Below are 16,432 nucleotides of genomic sequence, written 5' to 3'. Positions count from 1 at the left end.
GTGTGTGTGTGTGTGTGTGTGTGTGTGTGTGTGTGTGTGTGTGTGTGAAGATCAGAGTAAGCCAAGCTAAACTTGACTTTTTCTGATTGGGAGGATGAGCAGTAAAAACAGATGTCTAAGGTCAGTGCCTGAGACTCATGCTTTGCCTGTGAGACCCCACATTACTATATAGCGAGAAAAGGCAACAACATACCATCTGTTTGTCAGAAAACATGGAGCGATTGTGGATCAGTGCCATACTGTGTTTCGTGTTACAGTGTTTGCATACGGATGGTTCAGCAATCCGGCCACGATCAATTTCAACTCTTGTGGTAAAGGCGCAAACCTGACACTGGAAAAATGCTTCCTGCATCTCTGGAATTAACTGGGATGATCTGATTACCATGCCACTGATGGTAATTAGTTGATCGATATCTATAATGAGGAGAAAAAAGTGCGTCACAGTTCAATTACTATGGTCCTTTCTTCTACCTCCTCTCTGGGTGCTTTTGCACAGGCCACCCTAGGTCCAGGAAACTCTCTCCCTGCACCTCCATCTCTTACAATCTTGAGTATCTTTTAAAGCTCAGTTTAAGTGGCACCATCTACATAATTCCCCTCAACTGTTAGTGCTATCCTCCCCCAAATTACCTAGTTGCTTATCTTGTATGTACTTCTTCATATTTATATTTCATTTTTGTATTATCAGAGCCTAAATCAAAATAGGTGTTTAATAAATGTTGACTGACTGATGCGTATAAAATTGATAAGCTTTTTATCTATCAAGAACTAAAATAAAGGGGAGGTAGCAGAAAACTAGGAAATCTTCTTAGATTATACTTCTAAGATCCATTTAAACAAATTATAATATTCTAATAACCAGAGACTTCATTCTGCATAATTTAGATTTGAGAAGGCCTTTCCAACTTCATCAGGACCTACCCATCCCTACTTCCCACAATGATACCTGTGCAGAGGTTTCCTATGTCTAGGTTAGATTTTATTTTCTGAGGCACATTCTAACACATGAATATTCTACTTGGAACAGCCCAAGCTTTACTGTTTTGCCTGAATCTGACTCTACTCTGTGTGTTCATATGTATATATGTCTATACTATACCATATGTTATCTTTGTCTTTTCATTTCTTGCTTCCACCCCTTACCCCAAGTAAACTCAGCTATTCCTTCCTTAATTCACTCTGCTTAGTCAACCAATCACTCCAGTTCTCCTTTTCTTCTTTTTCTAATATGCTTTCATTCTGCTATACACACCAACCCTTTGATCATTCATATCATCTTCAAATTCATTTCACTCTCACCCACCTAATTGCTTTGTTGTTTGTCCCCGACTCTCCCTTTGGTCAAACTCTCTGGTATTCTGAGCGTTTCTTCTTGAAATAACTGGAAACTTGGCCTGCCTCTGTAGACAATGTAACACTCAGCTGTCCTTTCCCATGAGAATTTCTTTTCCTACTCTTCTCAAATAAATGCAAAAAGGAGGAAGGAGTCATTCAAATCCAGTCATCTACTTCATTGATTTATATTCTCATTTTTCTTTTCTTTTTTTGGAGGCAATCAGGGTTAAGTGACCTACCCAGGGTCACACAACTAGTAAGTATCTGAAGCTGGATTTGAACTCACATCCTCCTGATTCTAGGGCCAGTGCTTTATCCACTGTGCCACCTAGCTATCCCTCTTCTATTTACATTCCACCAGCCTTCATCATTATTCTACTACTTTCTAGTTCAAACAGAAGGAAGCCATTGGTCTGACATTCAAAGCCTTCAATAGTCTGGTCCCAATCTATCTTTATAGTCTTCTCTTCAAATACTCAATTTCCCAACCCAAACTCCTTCCTTTACCCCTATCCGTAATGCTTGCTTTACTTCTCTCTGCCTCTTCAAACTCTGGCTACCATTCCAAGTCCAGCTAATATCCTATACGTTACAGGAAACTCTTTCAAGCCCTCAGAGAGCTCTCCTTCCTGCGAGTGGCCATAAACAAATGTACAGCTTATCATATATCAGTCGTACACTGCCTGGGGACATCTTTTACCACTTATTATTTTTCAGTGTAGAGTTTTGGATTGTGCACTAGGAGACCTGGGTCTGAACCCACATCAGCCACCTGCGACATGTGTGACCTCTGGCAAATCCAAAACCTCTCTGGACCTTTGTTTCCTATCAGGAAAATGAAGGAGTTGGACCATATGGCCTCTGAAGGCCCCTTCCAGCTTCAGCTTCTTGTACTGTTATTTAACTTTCATATTTTTAGCTTTTCTCCCCAATTAGATTACAAACTCCTTAAGGGCAGGATATGTACATTTTACATGTTTGTTACATTCCACAGCACAAAAACATTTTGCACAATGCTTGGTACATAGGTGGCTCAACAATTACTTCTTGATTTGTTTTCACTTGGGTGTGTTTTCTTCAAGACAGATGTAAACAACTGTCAGCTTCCTGGCGATTAAATTTAATGGTCACAGATAATTTCCACTAAACTTGAAGTTCAACCTTTATGGTAATAGTGGATAAGTTTATATAAATTCACTATGGGACAGAAAAAAGAAATTTAATACTATCTCATCTTACTCAAATCCATACAAGAAACCATTAAAAAACTCAAATAGAAGAATTTATGGATCATCTTAGGATGAATTAGAACCAAAATACTTTGAAAATCATCAAAAACTCTATTAAGAAATAGTAACATTATTTGATGAGTTTTACTAAAATTTCTTTCATTTTCTGTTAGGAGGCCACTTTCCAATTATAAAAATGTTACCTTCTGGGTTTAGGTTTCTCATGTTCCTAGTCTTCAGTGCATTGAATGGTCGGACTTGTATCTGATGTTCTAATATTGAGTCAGGATAACGATCAAAGAAGATCTCATTGACAGCCATGTCAAATGTTGGGATAACTTCCTATACAAAATGAACAAAAAATATATTTTAAAAACATGAAAATGTATTCACATCTATTTTCAAGTAGTATACAGAACTCAAAGTCTCATATTAATAGGACATGTCAGGATTAATTAGTATACAATGGACCCTGTGATCCTAATGTGATTTCTTCAAAGGTACAAAATAAAACCCATCCCTACCTTCAATGGGACTCTTGCCCATGCTTTCCTACAAATTCTTCATGGTAAACCTACCCAATGAATTGTAAATGTCCTTTGTGTCATGTCAATATTCTGTGAGGGCCAGTGCACTTTGGTGCACTGATTATCACTTGCTCATTATACAACAGCCCAATCTCCTTTTCTAATCACACATTTCTGATGATGAATTTACTCTTGCTCACTGTATCTCTTTCCATTGCTCATTACGTCATCTGCAATTTTGATTCTTCGGAGATTATAGTTCTCCATGATTCTTAGCCATGTACACTCAATGGAAGAATTATTAGTGTTAAAAGGCATCCTTTTGTGTGAGGGAATAGATAGGACCACTAAAAAGACTATACAGTTTTTCAAATGCAACAGAAGTTTCCTCTCTTCAATTTTGAATGCAGGTCACTGACTATCTCCAGTGCTTAGCATAGGACATGTTTAGGGGGGCAGTGAGTATAAAAGTCTGGTTAGAGAAAAGACAATGTGGTGGGAAGTGAGGAGGAACTAGGTATATACTATTTTTCTAAGAAGTCTGTTGAAGGGGATATAGTACAGAAAGAATCCATACTTGTTTAGAAATAGTAGAGGAGTAGAAGGGGCCCGATATAGGCAGGCACACTAACAGTGGCAAGATGTGACTAGGGAGTAAACAAAAAACCCAAAAAGAGAAAATAAAGTAACTCAAAAACCACAGCGAACTGGGGCCATTTAGAGTAGGGGTTAATAAACAGCTTTATATCTTTTAACAGAGCCTGAGGGAATCACTCTTCTGAGCAATAATTTACATTATAGTGACATTCTCAAAACATAATAAAGTATGTAATACATTTTTGAAAAATTTCCATCTTAAATGATTACAAAGACATTTAAAGTTCTGATACCTAAAAACAAACAAAAAAACTTAAGAAGAAATTTATTTGAGCAACATATACAATTAGCTTCCTGGAGGTTCTATTAGATGTAGCTCTAACATGGATGAGAGCTAAAACAAATTCATTTCAAAATAATTTCTTTCTTACCTGTGGGTAGGAGATAAGTTGTCTGTACAAATTTTTGTCAAATGATTTTAAATGTTCGCAATTTACATTTAAAAATGGTTCTCCAATAACATTGATCTACAAGATTAAAAATGAAAGGTAAACAATTACCCACTTAAGCTAAAGCATAATACATAAAATTTTTGCTTGTAGGAAAAAAAAAAAAACCCAGAAAAACCTTTGATTACCTCTGCAAGTCGCTGCATGTATAAAGGCTCAGTGAGATCTATGCCTACATTCTCTTCTTCTTTGGCCAAGGGGTCAATAAAACGTTGAAGAAATCGCTTAACAAAAATAGGAAGAGAAAAATTAGCCCAATTATAATTTAGGCAATGAGCATCCTGTACTTATATTTTAGGCAGTGGCAATACTTTGCTCATTATAGCAAAAAAAAAAAAAAAAAAAAAAAATTGGGACTTGAAATTTCACTAATATAAGGCACTATCTATGAGAAATTCTCTCCAACAATATAGACGATATCTGTTCTCAGACTTAAAAGAGTTGCCTGGGACACTAGGAGATTAAGTGACTTGCTCATGCATAGTCACACTGTCAATTTTATCATTGTAGGACTTGACCCCAAGTCTTCCCAACTGTCTCTCCACTACACCATGCTGTCTCTACTTAAAGTCCTAATCAACTATGTTCTTTCCTTATAAATTATGCATTAAAGTGTAGATTAAAAGGTTTGAGAGTAAGCAAATATTAGCAACAATTCACAATCCATTTTTTTATCGCCTGAAAACTAGAAGCACATCTCAATGATGTTAAACCCTCTGTGATATTTTCCTTAGATTTGAATGCCATTCAGAAACTTACAGAATTGCGAAATTTAGAGCTCAAAGGGACCTTAGTTCAATTGCCACATATTGCCTGTTACTTTCTTATAACATTTCTAGAGACCAAAAAGCATCAAGATATTAAAAAAGTGTAGATATTTAACTCACACAGCTTACCTGAAAATTTTCTTTGCATGTAGTTACATTTACATCTGTCCCCCAAATCACAAGTTTTTGGCCAAGAGACTGCTCACTTGCAACTGTATCTTCTGCAGCTGGCTATTGGGAAGAAAACAAATCCTTCAAGTCTCTTTAGCAATAACTTAACACATAGCATCTTTTTTTAAAAAAAATATTTCATTTTCTTAGATATTTCCCAAGTACATGTTAAATTTTTAACATTTGTTTTTTAAAAATCTTGAGTCCCAAATTCTCTCCCTCCTCCTTGCCCTTCCTCCATTTAGAAGGAAAGCAATGATATTGATTATACACGAAGTCATGTGAAACATATTTCCATATTAGCCATGTTGCAAAAGGAAACCCACCCAAGAAACACACACACACACACCAAGAAAAGTAAAGAAAGTGAAAAAAATATGCTTCAATCTGCATTCAGAGTTCATCAAGATCTCTTTTTGGAGGTGCACAGAAGTTTTCATCATGTGTCCTTTGGAATTGTCTTGATCAGAGTAGTAAACTCTTTCAAAGTTTGTTGTTACAATATTGCTGTTACTGCATATGTGGCATCTTCTCTAAATTAACCAATGAGTAAAACAGGATTTATACACCTACCCCATCAGAGTGCAGATCTACTTGACGACCCTTACGAGCAGATCCAAGATCAGGTCTCTGCCTCACTGGCGTTCCCCGAACACCACTCCTTGGAGTTCCTTCTACTCGTGAACTGGGAGTACCATATGTCAAAGGTGAACTGAGATCAAATTCAAGAGGAATAGCTACAGAAATCAAAACAAGTTTTACAATGAGAACTTTAGATGGCAGCATGTCTAATTGGAAAAAAAAAGTACCGTATGTTGCTGGACAGTGAAAAGCTCTTACAGAGAAGATTAGGAATTTGTTTTAACTCAGGCTAGTTCAGGTATTGCAGGCAATAAATATTTCCATAAAATGACAGATTACCTTTTCACTAGATAGCCTTAATTTTTTGTAATTCAGCTGTATATTCAGATCTAATGAGAGATTTTGGATTTCAGAAGCAAATAGATCTCGAAACTTAAGAAAAAAGTACTAAAAATGAAGCTCTAGTTCTTTACTGTGAGATCAAATTATGTTCTTACCTAAGACACATACTAATGGCACTGTCTTCTTTGGCCAGAGTTTCACGATAGAATATTCTTTGTCAGACCAAATGGTGTCATTTATCATCTAAGTTTTTATCTTTATCAATAAACAAAATCATTTTAAATAAAAAGTTATTTAAAAGATTCTTCTCAAAATTCAGAATAAAAAATGAAATTAAAAGGTAAAATTAGGCAATGTCAAGAAAGACAATAAATATAGAATTGAGCAAAAGTTAAGAGCCAAGGTTCTGTCAGAAACAGAGTTGACTTGAAGAAAAACTAGACATGTGGAATGGAATTTATATATATACTGCTCATCAGAAAAGAAATACAGACTTTTCTTCACTTTGCCACCCACTCTGTAGCACAAAAGAACCCTAAAGCTCCCAACCATGTAAGTGTGGCTATGGTATCAACCATCATCGGTTTGTTCCAAAGGCCACATCAACAAGAAAGCCCAACTATCTAGCTGCCCCTCCAATTGATCATGGTTTTCAACTATGGCTTTCTTTTCTTTTTCTTTTAAATTTTTTTTTTAATTTTTAGGCAATTGGGGTTAAGTGACTTGCCCAGTGTCACACAGCTAGTATATGTCAAGTGTTTAGTCTGAGGCCAGATTTGAACTCAGGTACCCGGGGCTTCTGGGCCGGTGCTCTATCCACTGCACTGCACCACCCAGCTGCCCCCTATGGCTTTCTTTTCCACCATCTCAGAAGGAGCTGGTATGTCCAATTTTCTGCATTAAGCTCCTCTGCTGTTGGTGGAAAAGGTGTGAAGTCAGAAAAGTGATACCACCAAGTACCTAGTAGATACTTTAATGTTTTTGATTATCATAACTACTTCAAATATTGATAAACTAGTAACTAATGGCTGAGTCATTTCCAGAATGACAGTCCTGCAGCCTAGGCTAAAATGGAACTCCTTGAGGAACCTACCTGAAGAACGAAAAGGTGGTGGGCTGGAAAACAAGGCTTCCTGGGTAGCAGGGCTCTGCATATCAGCCCCAGGTGAAGTGGGCATCGGCTGCAGCTCTCCTGTGGACGTGGAATCTTCTGTCCGGCGCCTTTGAGATGGAGAAGACTTGGCATTCTCGCTGTGAGCTGTGACACAAAAATAGAAATGTAAAATGACTCTCCATTTTTATGTCTGTTCTCACAGGATCTGCCTATCTCATGGACCAGCTAGCTGAGCAACTATCAAGTGCTGACAAAGGTATAAAGATGTGTGTAGAATTTCGTAAGATCTGCTTTTAAAAGGCACATTTATGTCAAGGTTGCAGGATTTTTATCACTGAGGCAGCTCTTTTTTAATGAAGATTGCAACCCTGTTCCTCACAGAAAGCAACCAGTCTCCTGTCTCTCTGCTTTGGCTGCTCCCCATGCCAAAGATGTTCTTCCCCTAAACTCTGATAGAATTCTTGGTTTCCTTTAAAACTTGGCTGAAAGGGCATTTCCTGCATAAGATTCATCCTTTTATCCTGCCTGCGAGTCACCCCCCCCCATTTCCACTTGTTTCTAGTCTAAGACTCTCTTCCATTTACTCTTGGTTTATCTCACATGTACCATTTTAGGGTATGTGCTATCTTTCCTGATAGAATGCAGGTGGTAGGATCAGTTCACACTTGACCAAAAATGCATTAGTGGTCCCAATTTTTCCACATCCCCTCCAACATGCCTTTCGGCCTTTTCTGTCATATGAGCTGATCTGATAGGTGAGAGGTGGTACCTCAGAGCTGTTTTAATTTACACTTCTCTTAATCAATAGTGACAGAGTATTTTTCCACATGACTAAAGATAGATAGCTTTGATTTCTTCTTCTTAAAACTGGCAGTTCTAGAACTGGAAATTTAGGAGATGCCTATCAACTGGGGAATGGCCGAACAAGTTGTGGCATGATTCTGATGTGATGTTTGTTGTTCAGTCATTTTCAGTTATGTTCTGACCCCATTTGGGGTTTTCTTGGCAAAGATACTGGAATGGTTTGCCATTTCCTTCTCCAGCTCGTTTTACAGATGAGGAAACTGAGGCTAACAGGGTTAAGTGACTTGTCCATGGTCATACAGCAAGGAATTCAGAAAGATGAGTCTTCCTGACTCCAGGTCTGGTAATCTATCTACTTGGCCATCTAGCTGCCCAAAAGAACAGAACTGTATTTCTGCCCCATTTTAAACAGGAGACCTTTCCTATGTTAGGCAAAGATGATAACCATTATATTATGGAAACTAATTCTGTGATGGAGTACTACTGTGCTTTAAGAAATGACAGTTTACATGAACTGATGAAAAATGAAAGGAGCGAAACCAGGAGAACTATGTACACAGTAACAGCAACATTATAAGACGATCAACTCTGAATGACTTAGCTACTCAGCAATACAGTGATCTAAGACAACTCCAAAGGACTGAAGGTGAAAAATGCTATCCACCTCCAGAGAAATAGCTGATGGCATCTGAATGTAGATCAAAGCATACTTTTTAAAACTTCCTTATTTTTCTGGGTTTCTTTGGTCTGCATTTTCTTTTGCAACGTGGTTAATATGTAAATACATTTTGCATGACTGCACATGTACAATTTATGTCAATCTGCTTGCCTTCTCAAGGTGCAGAAGGGGAGGGAGGGAATTTGGAACTCAAAATTAAAAAAAATCAATGTTAAAAATTGTTTTTACATGTGATTAGAAAAATACATGTACATCTTTTTTGTTTATATGTAATGGAGAAAAATACAACAAAAACAAAATGTCAAAAAAAAAGAGAAAGGTCAGTCTGGAAAGTTTTAGGTCTACCTAGTCTCCTACAAAAAAGCAAATCTAAGAAATATGTTGAGTCTTATCTTCCAACTAGCATAAATACATTTTTTTCCTCCGGAGCCTGACCGCAGTGCGCTGGCAAACAGCAAGTATATAGTAAAAAAAAAAAAAACTGAACTGAATTGAAAGCTAATTGTTGCATTTAACTAAAGACAAAGTCTCAGTCTGGAAAGTCTGGGACTTGAAAAAAAAAAAAAAGGCAGCAAAACCCCAGGCCGTGGCTCAGGAGTCTTCTCTTCCCCACTCAACACGGCGGGGAAGACGGTGGGTGCAAGAGGATGGAACCCGGCGGTGGGGGAAGGGAGACACCGTCCAAACTCACGCGTGGAAGGGTTGCCGGCCCGGCCGCGGCGGCTGCTTCGGCGGCTTGGGGTCGAGGCAGGAGACGAGGACATGACGAAGAGTGGCCGCGCTCCGAGGGGGATTCACCTGCTGCAGGGAAGGAGGCCACAGGTCAGGGCTCAGAGGCCGACTAGGAGCGCACCCACCCCGGCCCCGGGGCGGGAAGCCGCCCTCGCCGCCCGGTCTCGGCCTCTAGCTCCCTTTCGCTCCAAGTTGGTTTCCATTCTCCACCTTCTGAGCTTTGCGGCACTTAAACCAGAACCCGCCGCCCGCTATCCTTGCCCACGAAGGTGCCTTACCTGAAATGGCGAGGACCCCAAGACCACAAGAAGCCGCCGAACCCGGACAATATTTCGCGGGAAACTTAGGACCCGCCCCTAAGGGTTCCCGCCAATCCTTGCAGTCACCTTTCGTTTAAAAAAAAAAAGTACCTCCGGGAGGTACCACTGAGCATAAGAATAAGGAAAATGAATTTACCTCCTTATGTAACCAGTAGGGGATCGGAACTAAACATTAGCCAATTTCCCCCTCCATAATGTGCAGGTGGTTTCATCTCAATTTGACCCCTGTTTAGCGGGAATACTCGCGGCTCAGAGCAAACCATTCTCCTATGAGGGGTTGAGTTTTTATTTTGTGTACATACAAATCCGTTTACTTGAATGTAGGGAGCCCTATTTTTTTGAGGAAAAATTTCTAGCAATAATGTTTTTGGTCTGTAACTTATGTCTTAAGAAAATGAACAGATCCAGATCCAAATCCATAATCCTCCATCAGTGCCCCTTTGAAATTCCAATAGTTGAGTCCGACATTGCTCTTTTGGATTCAGTTTCATCCTTCCCCGGACCGTACCACTGAGTAATTTCCTGTTGTGTTGCTTAATATATTCCTGCTCAACAAATCACGTTCCTTTCATTTTTCTAACCTTGCTGCAGTCACTATCTTAGTTCACAGTATAATCTGGCTACCCAACTCAAATTCTCTTTAATCGTCTTGTTCTTGTTACCCTTCGCAATTTGGTCCTTATTCTCTTCCCTCCCCCCTCCCCCGAGAAAGGTTTCGTCCTGCGTCCCAGCCGGTCTTGCCCTCCCCTGGCTAGCCGCTGCCCTCCTTCCGCTTCGTGATTGGCCCCCGGCGGCTGCGCCAAGCCGTGGTTGTGTGGTGCAGTTGATGGGCCCTCCCGGCTTCTTCTTCTCCGAATCGGTGACGGCGGCTGCGGCAGCGGCACCATGTCTGGCTGCACCGGCGGCGGGGGGTTGCAGGGCTCCCTGCTGCAGTTGCAGGAGCTGCTGTCTGGCGGGGACCCGGGCAGCGCCGGGCTGGCCGCCTATCACCTCATCCGCACCGTGGGCCAGGAGGGCGTGCTCTGCACCAGCCCCACCGTCCTGGGTGGGTCCCCGAAGCGCCCGCTTCCGGCCATCGGGCTGCCCGGGCTGGAGGCGAGAGAAGCTTCCCCTTCCCCTCCCTGGCTGTCCCTGCGGGCCCCGCCTGCTGCCGAGCTTAGGAAAGGGCCCGTCCTGCCGGGCCCTGGAGAAGGGGGTTCGCAGAGTGTGGGCCCTCCGGCGGCACGTGGGGAACCTGTTCCCCCCCCCCGCCCCGGGCCTGGGTGTCACGCCCGGACCTCAAGTGTAACCTCTCCCCTCCGCGTTTCCGGCCCTGTCTGTGTATCTTGTACGGGGGGTTAACCCCGAAGCATCTATTGCTTGGGCGACGTATTCATCTCTCATGGCGTTTAAAAAAAATCTTTGTGTTTTTAATTTCCCTCCTGGGGTTACTGACCATCTATTTGTTTCTTGTTATTGGGGACAAATTTAAGAAACTTAACTTTGTGCTCAGCGCACATTCGTAAGCGCTTGGCACCTAGTAGGCCCTTTGTAAATGTTGGTTGAGTGCTCCCAAGAAGTGAGTCATTGCTTCTAAGAAGCAGTTTTAGGAGGACTGCTCCTAAGACGTAGAATCTTTGGACCATAGTTATAGGGGTGAAAGGGACCTCGGAGGTTATCTCAACCCCCCCCCTTTTTCCTTTTCATGACCTGTGATTTCATTGGTATGGGAAACGACTACCAGTGAATGTGGGCATGTACTGTTTAAAAAAAAAAGTAGTGCTTTTTTTTTTTTTTCAAATTACACGTAAAGACCATTTTCAGCATTCGTCTTTTGAAAGATTTTAAGTTCCAGATTTTTCTCCCTTCCCTTCCCCAAGATGAGAAGCAGTCTGATACGGGTTATACATGGGGCATGTACTATTTACTTGAGTGAGTCAGTTAAGTATTTATTGAGCTTTATTTTGTGCCAGGCAGGTGCTAAGTTCTGAGGCACCCTCCCCCCCCAAAAAAACTCCAACACCTAGGGTTCCTTTTCTCAAACAGTTAACGGTCTAACGGATGAGACAACATACAGACCCTATGTCCAAGCAAGAAAGCAATACAGAGTAGATGGAAGGTAATCTCAGAAGGAAATCATTGGGTCTCAAAAGCAGAGAACCTGTAGTAGAAAGTTAGGATTTGAACTGGGTCCTGATGGAAGCCTGGTTTGTGGTGGGAAGGGAGCCAGAAGGCAGGAGTCAGGAGATGATGTGCCTAGGTATGGAAGGCCAGTCTCTTGAAACTGGGTTGTAGAGTGCATGGAATAAAGTAAATTTTAAGAAGATTGGGCCAGGTGAAGGGCTTTGATCCTGGAGGTAATTGGAGATTGTTTCATTTAAGGAACTTGCCCAAGTTTCCACAGGCAGCAACCAGCAGATTTGGGGTTTGAACACAGGTCTAACGATCTAAAGCCAGTGTTCCTCTCTACCGTACAGGGCTGTGCTGTATATGGAACGGTGCTGTCTAGCTCAAGTTTTTCTCATTTGGCACTGTCTCCAGTGATCTCATTTGGTACAATGCAATTTTCCAGAAAACAAGATTTTAAAAATTCATGGTAATTCATTATAATTGAACAAATATGCCAGACAGCTCTTTTTTTCCCCCCCTGGTGGGGTAGGAGGTGGGAAGTAGGGAGAATGATAATGGTGTAAAATCAAGATAGGATGAAGGCAATATTCTTCTTTATGTTCCCCACCCCTCAACTCCCAGTCATTTTTATCTTTAAATCTTAAAATACTTTTGCCAAAGTTATTTTTTAATGAACCTACTAAAAAAATTTAGTGTTTGTGGGATGAAAAGAAGTTTTGTGCTTTTAACTTTTTTTTGTCGACTAGACTAGCATAAGAATTTTGTCAGTTTGCCATTGTAATACTTCCTTCTTAACTTACTTAGAAACATTTACATTTGGGTCCATCAAAGGACTAAAGTCACTAAACATTTCCATTTAAAAACAACTGGGGTCAAGTCTGTTGCTAACACATAGTGACTGTAAAATCACTTAATCACTCAGTGCCACAGGCAGGTTTTGCAAAGTAGTTGCTACTCTGGATTTATAGAGAAAATAACTTCATTGCAAGCTCCCTACAGTCACCCATGAAAACACACTTAATCCAAAAAAAAGGTCACATGTGGTAAATATAGTCCACTAGGTTATAGTAAAGTCCCTCAGACTGTTCTTAGGGAGAAACTAAAGAAATGTGGAGTAGGTTTTAATAATACTGTTATGTGGATTTAGAACTATTGAATAGCTAGACCCAAGACTGTCCCAAGGAATCTGTGCTTGGTCTTGTGCCATTAAATGTTCTTAACACTTAATTTGGATAAAGGTATGGAAGGTTTGCTTATCAGATTTGCAGATCATAGCTAAGTGGACCACCTAACATGTTGATTGATAGACGTGAGATCCAAAAAGGTCTTGACAGGCTGGAACATTGGGAAAAATTAAGTAAGATAAAGTTTAATAGAGATAATTTTTTTTAAAATCACATTTACATTTCATAACCCTTTTACAGTCAATTCTCATGACTCCTTTTTACTTCCAGGATCTGATATAAAATCTTATTGTCTTTTAAAACCCTTCATAACTTGGTCTCCTACCTTTCCAGTTGTCTTATACCTTACTCCTGCCACATACTGTGCAATCCAGGGACGTTGGTTTCATTGTTATTCCTCAAAGAAGATACTCCATCTTCCAACTCTGGTCATTTTCACTGCTATCCCCACATGCCACCAATTCTCTCCCTCTGTCTCCAGGCTTCTCTGACTTTCTTCAAGTCCCTGCTAAAATTCCACTTTCTGCAGGAAGCCTTTCCTGTTCCCCCTTAATGCTGGTGTCTTCCTTCTTTTGATTATCTCTGATTTATCCTGTATGTATCTTATTTGTGCATGGTGGTTGGTTTGTATGCTGTTTTCCCCACTAGATTGTGAGCTCCTTGAAGGTAGAGAAGCCTGGGTTTTTTTGTTTGTTTTTTAGCCGACTGTGCCTGGTTAAGCAGTAAGCATCTCTTAAATGCTTCTTGAGGTTGGGGGTGGGGCGCAGAGAAATGTGCTTAGACTGCAGTTAGTCTTAAAAAGATTTGGAGGTTTAGTGTACTGCTCAGTATGAGTAAACAGCGTGATACAGTAGATGAAAAAGCTGATGTGATCTTAGGTTGCTGCATTGAGAAGCATGGGAGGTCAGACCATATCTGGAGGCTAGGTACTACTCCCATGTTTAGTTTTGGGTGCCTCATTTTGGAGGACATTAATGAATTGGGAGAGTGTTCCGAGGAGGGTAACTAGGATGGTAAAGGACCTTGAATTTATGCCATATGAGGACTGGGTAAAGGAACTTGGAATGTTTAGCTTGGAGAAGCAGTGGTTGTTTTCAAGTGTTTGAAGTGCTGTTACTTTGAAGAGAGATTAGACTTCATTATTCTGCTTGACCCTAGAAGGAAAAACTAGAAACAAGGGAGTGAGAGTTGTAGAGGCTAATTTAGGCTTGGGGTGGGGGTGGGGGACTGACTCATTGAAATATACAAAAGTAGATTAAGCCTCTTGAGGTCTTTAAGAAAAGGCTGGATGACTGCTTGTCAGGCAGGTGGTATGAAAAATTCTCTTCAGCTGTAGGTTGCACTGGATTGCCATCGAGATCCCTTTTAAAGCAGGTTCTGTGTTTTTCATTAAGATGCCTCATTAACAATGTAGTGCTAGACTTTAGAAGAGTACTCTATTAGGTGGAAAAAATTAACTTCAGGTCTCAAAAACAAAAAAAAACATACCCACATTCTTTTATATTCATAGAGCATATTTGCTAGCAAAGTAGTTTCATATTTCTATCTTGCTTGTATATTGTTATATGTCTGTGAAATCCTGAGCATAACTAAAGGGCTAGAGAATTGGATTAATGCAAAAATGTTACTCTGTTGTGATTGAGATTTAATCTGGGAAATTTAGTGATTATCTTCAAGCTCTAAAAGGAGTATTATAAGAGATTATGCTCAACTATTCACCCTGTTTTATAGGGGAAGGGATTTGGTTTAGCTCTAAGGAATTGCTAGTCATGGTTGTTAAAAATGAGGAGAGTACCAGGGCACTCCAAGGTTGTGGAATCTCTTTCTCCAGAGAATTTTAGCCTGATTTTGGCATAATTCTACTTGGAAGAAGGGGGCTGGACTAAGTAAATGTCCAGTTTTATTTTTTAGTATTTTCTTCTACCTATACACTAAAGCTACTGTTTCATTAAGATTTTAAGGAAATTGATTATGAGAGATTGATTAGTATGATTTCACACATAAAGTTTATAGTGTAGAGCAGGGGTGGGGAATCTTTGGTCTTGAGGCCAAGTGTGACCTTTTAGGTCCTCAAGTGTGGCCCTTTGAATCCAAACTTCCATGTGTGGCCTTAAGGCATAAGGTTCCCCACCCCAGGTGTAGACCATCAGCTGTTAGTATATATATTCTCTCCTAATGTCAATTGAATTGAATGACCGTTTACTAAGATAAAGTGGGCAGGGTCTTACTAGTAACTGGGGATCTAAATTAAGCACACAGCCTCTGCCCTCAAGGAGTTTACTGTCTTTGGTGGGGAGGTATGGCTGGATGAGGTGTACACAGGTAAGTGAAGAAGAGTAGGGTAAGGCCAAAGATTGAGTCTAAAACAGTGCTGAAAGACCCCAAGGAAAGAACAAGGAGCAAATACTGGAAGTTATTTAAAGATAGCTTTAGGCTTGATGTAATGAAATTCTTCTGACAATTTTAGTTGTTTAAAATGGGCTGCCTTTGGAGATAATGGTTTCCCCCTCATTGGAGGTCTGTGGTCCTTTAATATTTGCCAAATAAGTTCAGCACTATATATATATAATGAATGATGTCATAGTTGGGCTTCAAAGTTGATGGTGAGGACACCTGTCAGTCAGGACTATTACCTTGAATGATTTTTTTCCTTACAGTTTGTTAAAGGAACACCCCTTAAATAGTTTCTTATGTTTAATAAAATTTACAAACTTTAATTGGCTTTGAAGCCAGGAAGACTTGAGTTCGAGCACTGCCTATGTCACATACTAGCTGTATGACCCTGGGCCTCTCACTTAACCCTCTTGTTCTAGGCAATTTTCTAAGACTGCCAGGTGCAACGAAGTTCAGAGACTATAAGTAACAAAGTGCTGACCTGCATTAGAAGGAGTTTTCTCCCTGGGAGTTCTATACTAATGAAGTACCTGAACCAGCCTTTATCTGTCTCTGTCCTGATTTGTGTTTTACCTGAAGTTAGTAAACCTTTTTACATTCTTTAGGCAGAAGTAAGAACAACATGTGATTGTGTCTTATTTTTATGTGGTATACAGCCTGTGTGTCATGATGCTACATGTCTCCTTGGAGCACTCACTTTGGTTTCTGCAGAAAGTTTGATGAGTTTAATCAAACCTGATTGACATTTCCCCTCCTGTTGTCCACAAGGTGTCTCCAGTGATTATAGTGGAATTATTGCGTATTCTTTAGAAAATCAAGAAAGTAAAAAAAAATTCTTTAAAATTGAATAAACAAGGTACATTTAATTCCTTCATTTTGTTGCCATTAGATAGCAGTTTTAGTTTATATTAGGCTTTTTTCTTTTTTTTTTCAATTCAGTTTTGTTTTCAGCTCTGAATTCTCTTCCTTCTTCCTTCCTCACCAGCCCCCCCCACCCCCCATGAAAACAAGAAAAACAAGAACTATTGCAAGCATAT

The 16,432-nt window shown here is 40.2% G+C and overlaps 2 protein-coding genes across 5 annotated transcripts in view; one reads left to right on the top strand and one right to left on the bottom strand.

The window, feature by feature from the left end:
• LOC114054291 (DNA replication licensing factor MCM4) overlaps window positions 1-9,757 on the bottom strand; it is a 22,456-nt gene extending 12,699 nt beyond the window's left edge. Inside the window, exons 1-9 of the mRNA XM_027877488.1 lie at window positions 9,667-9,757; window positions 9,348-9,457; window positions 7,153-7,317; window positions 5,709-5,872; window positions 5,094-5,195; window positions 4,326-4,421; window positions 4,120-4,215; window positions 2,768-2,906; window positions 194-414 (exon numbers count right to left, since the gene is read on the bottom strand). Of these exons, the coding sequence (XP_027733289.1) occupies window positions 194-414; window positions 2,768-2,906; window positions 4,120-4,215; window positions 4,326-4,421; window positions 5,094-5,195; window positions 5,709-5,872; window positions 7,153-7,317; window positions 9,348-9,420 (1,056 nt within the window). The 5' untranslated portion in view covers window positions 9,421-9,457; window positions 9,667-9,757. The remainder of the gene's footprint in view (window positions 1-193; window positions 415-2,767; window positions 2,907-4,119; window positions 4,216-4,325; window positions 4,422-5,093; window positions 5,196-5,708; window positions 5,873-7,152; window positions 7,318-9,347; window positions 9,458-9,666) is intronic.
• An 821-nt stretch (window positions 9,758-10,578) lies between these two features.
• Window positions 10,579-16,432, top strand: part of LOC114053672 (DNA-dependent protein kinase catalytic subunit-like) — a 167,918-nt gene continuing 162,064 nt past the window's right edge. For all 4 annotated transcript variants that reach the window (XM_027876779.1, XM_027876781.1, XM_027876780.1 and 1 more), the window contains exon 1: window positions 10,579-10,753. In XM_027876779.1, coding sequence (XP_027732580.1) covers window positions 10,594-10,753 — 160 coding nt within the window. In that variant the 5' untranslated portion in view covers window positions 10,579-10,593. The remainder of the gene's footprint in view (window positions 10,754-16,432) is intronic.

This window comes from Vombatus ursinus, unplaced genomic scaffold (genome assembly GCF_900497805.2).
Source record: "Vombatus ursinus unplaced genomic scaffold, bare-nosed wombat genome assembly UNPS02014812.1, whole genome shotgun sequence".
NCBI classification, from domain to species: domain Eukaryota; kingdom Metazoa; phylum Chordata; class Mammalia; order Diprotodontia; family Vombatidae; genus Vombatus; species Vombatus ursinus.
The sequence above is the reverse complement of the archived record's forward strand: the minus strand, read 5'-3'. Positions and strand labels throughout refer to the sequence as shown.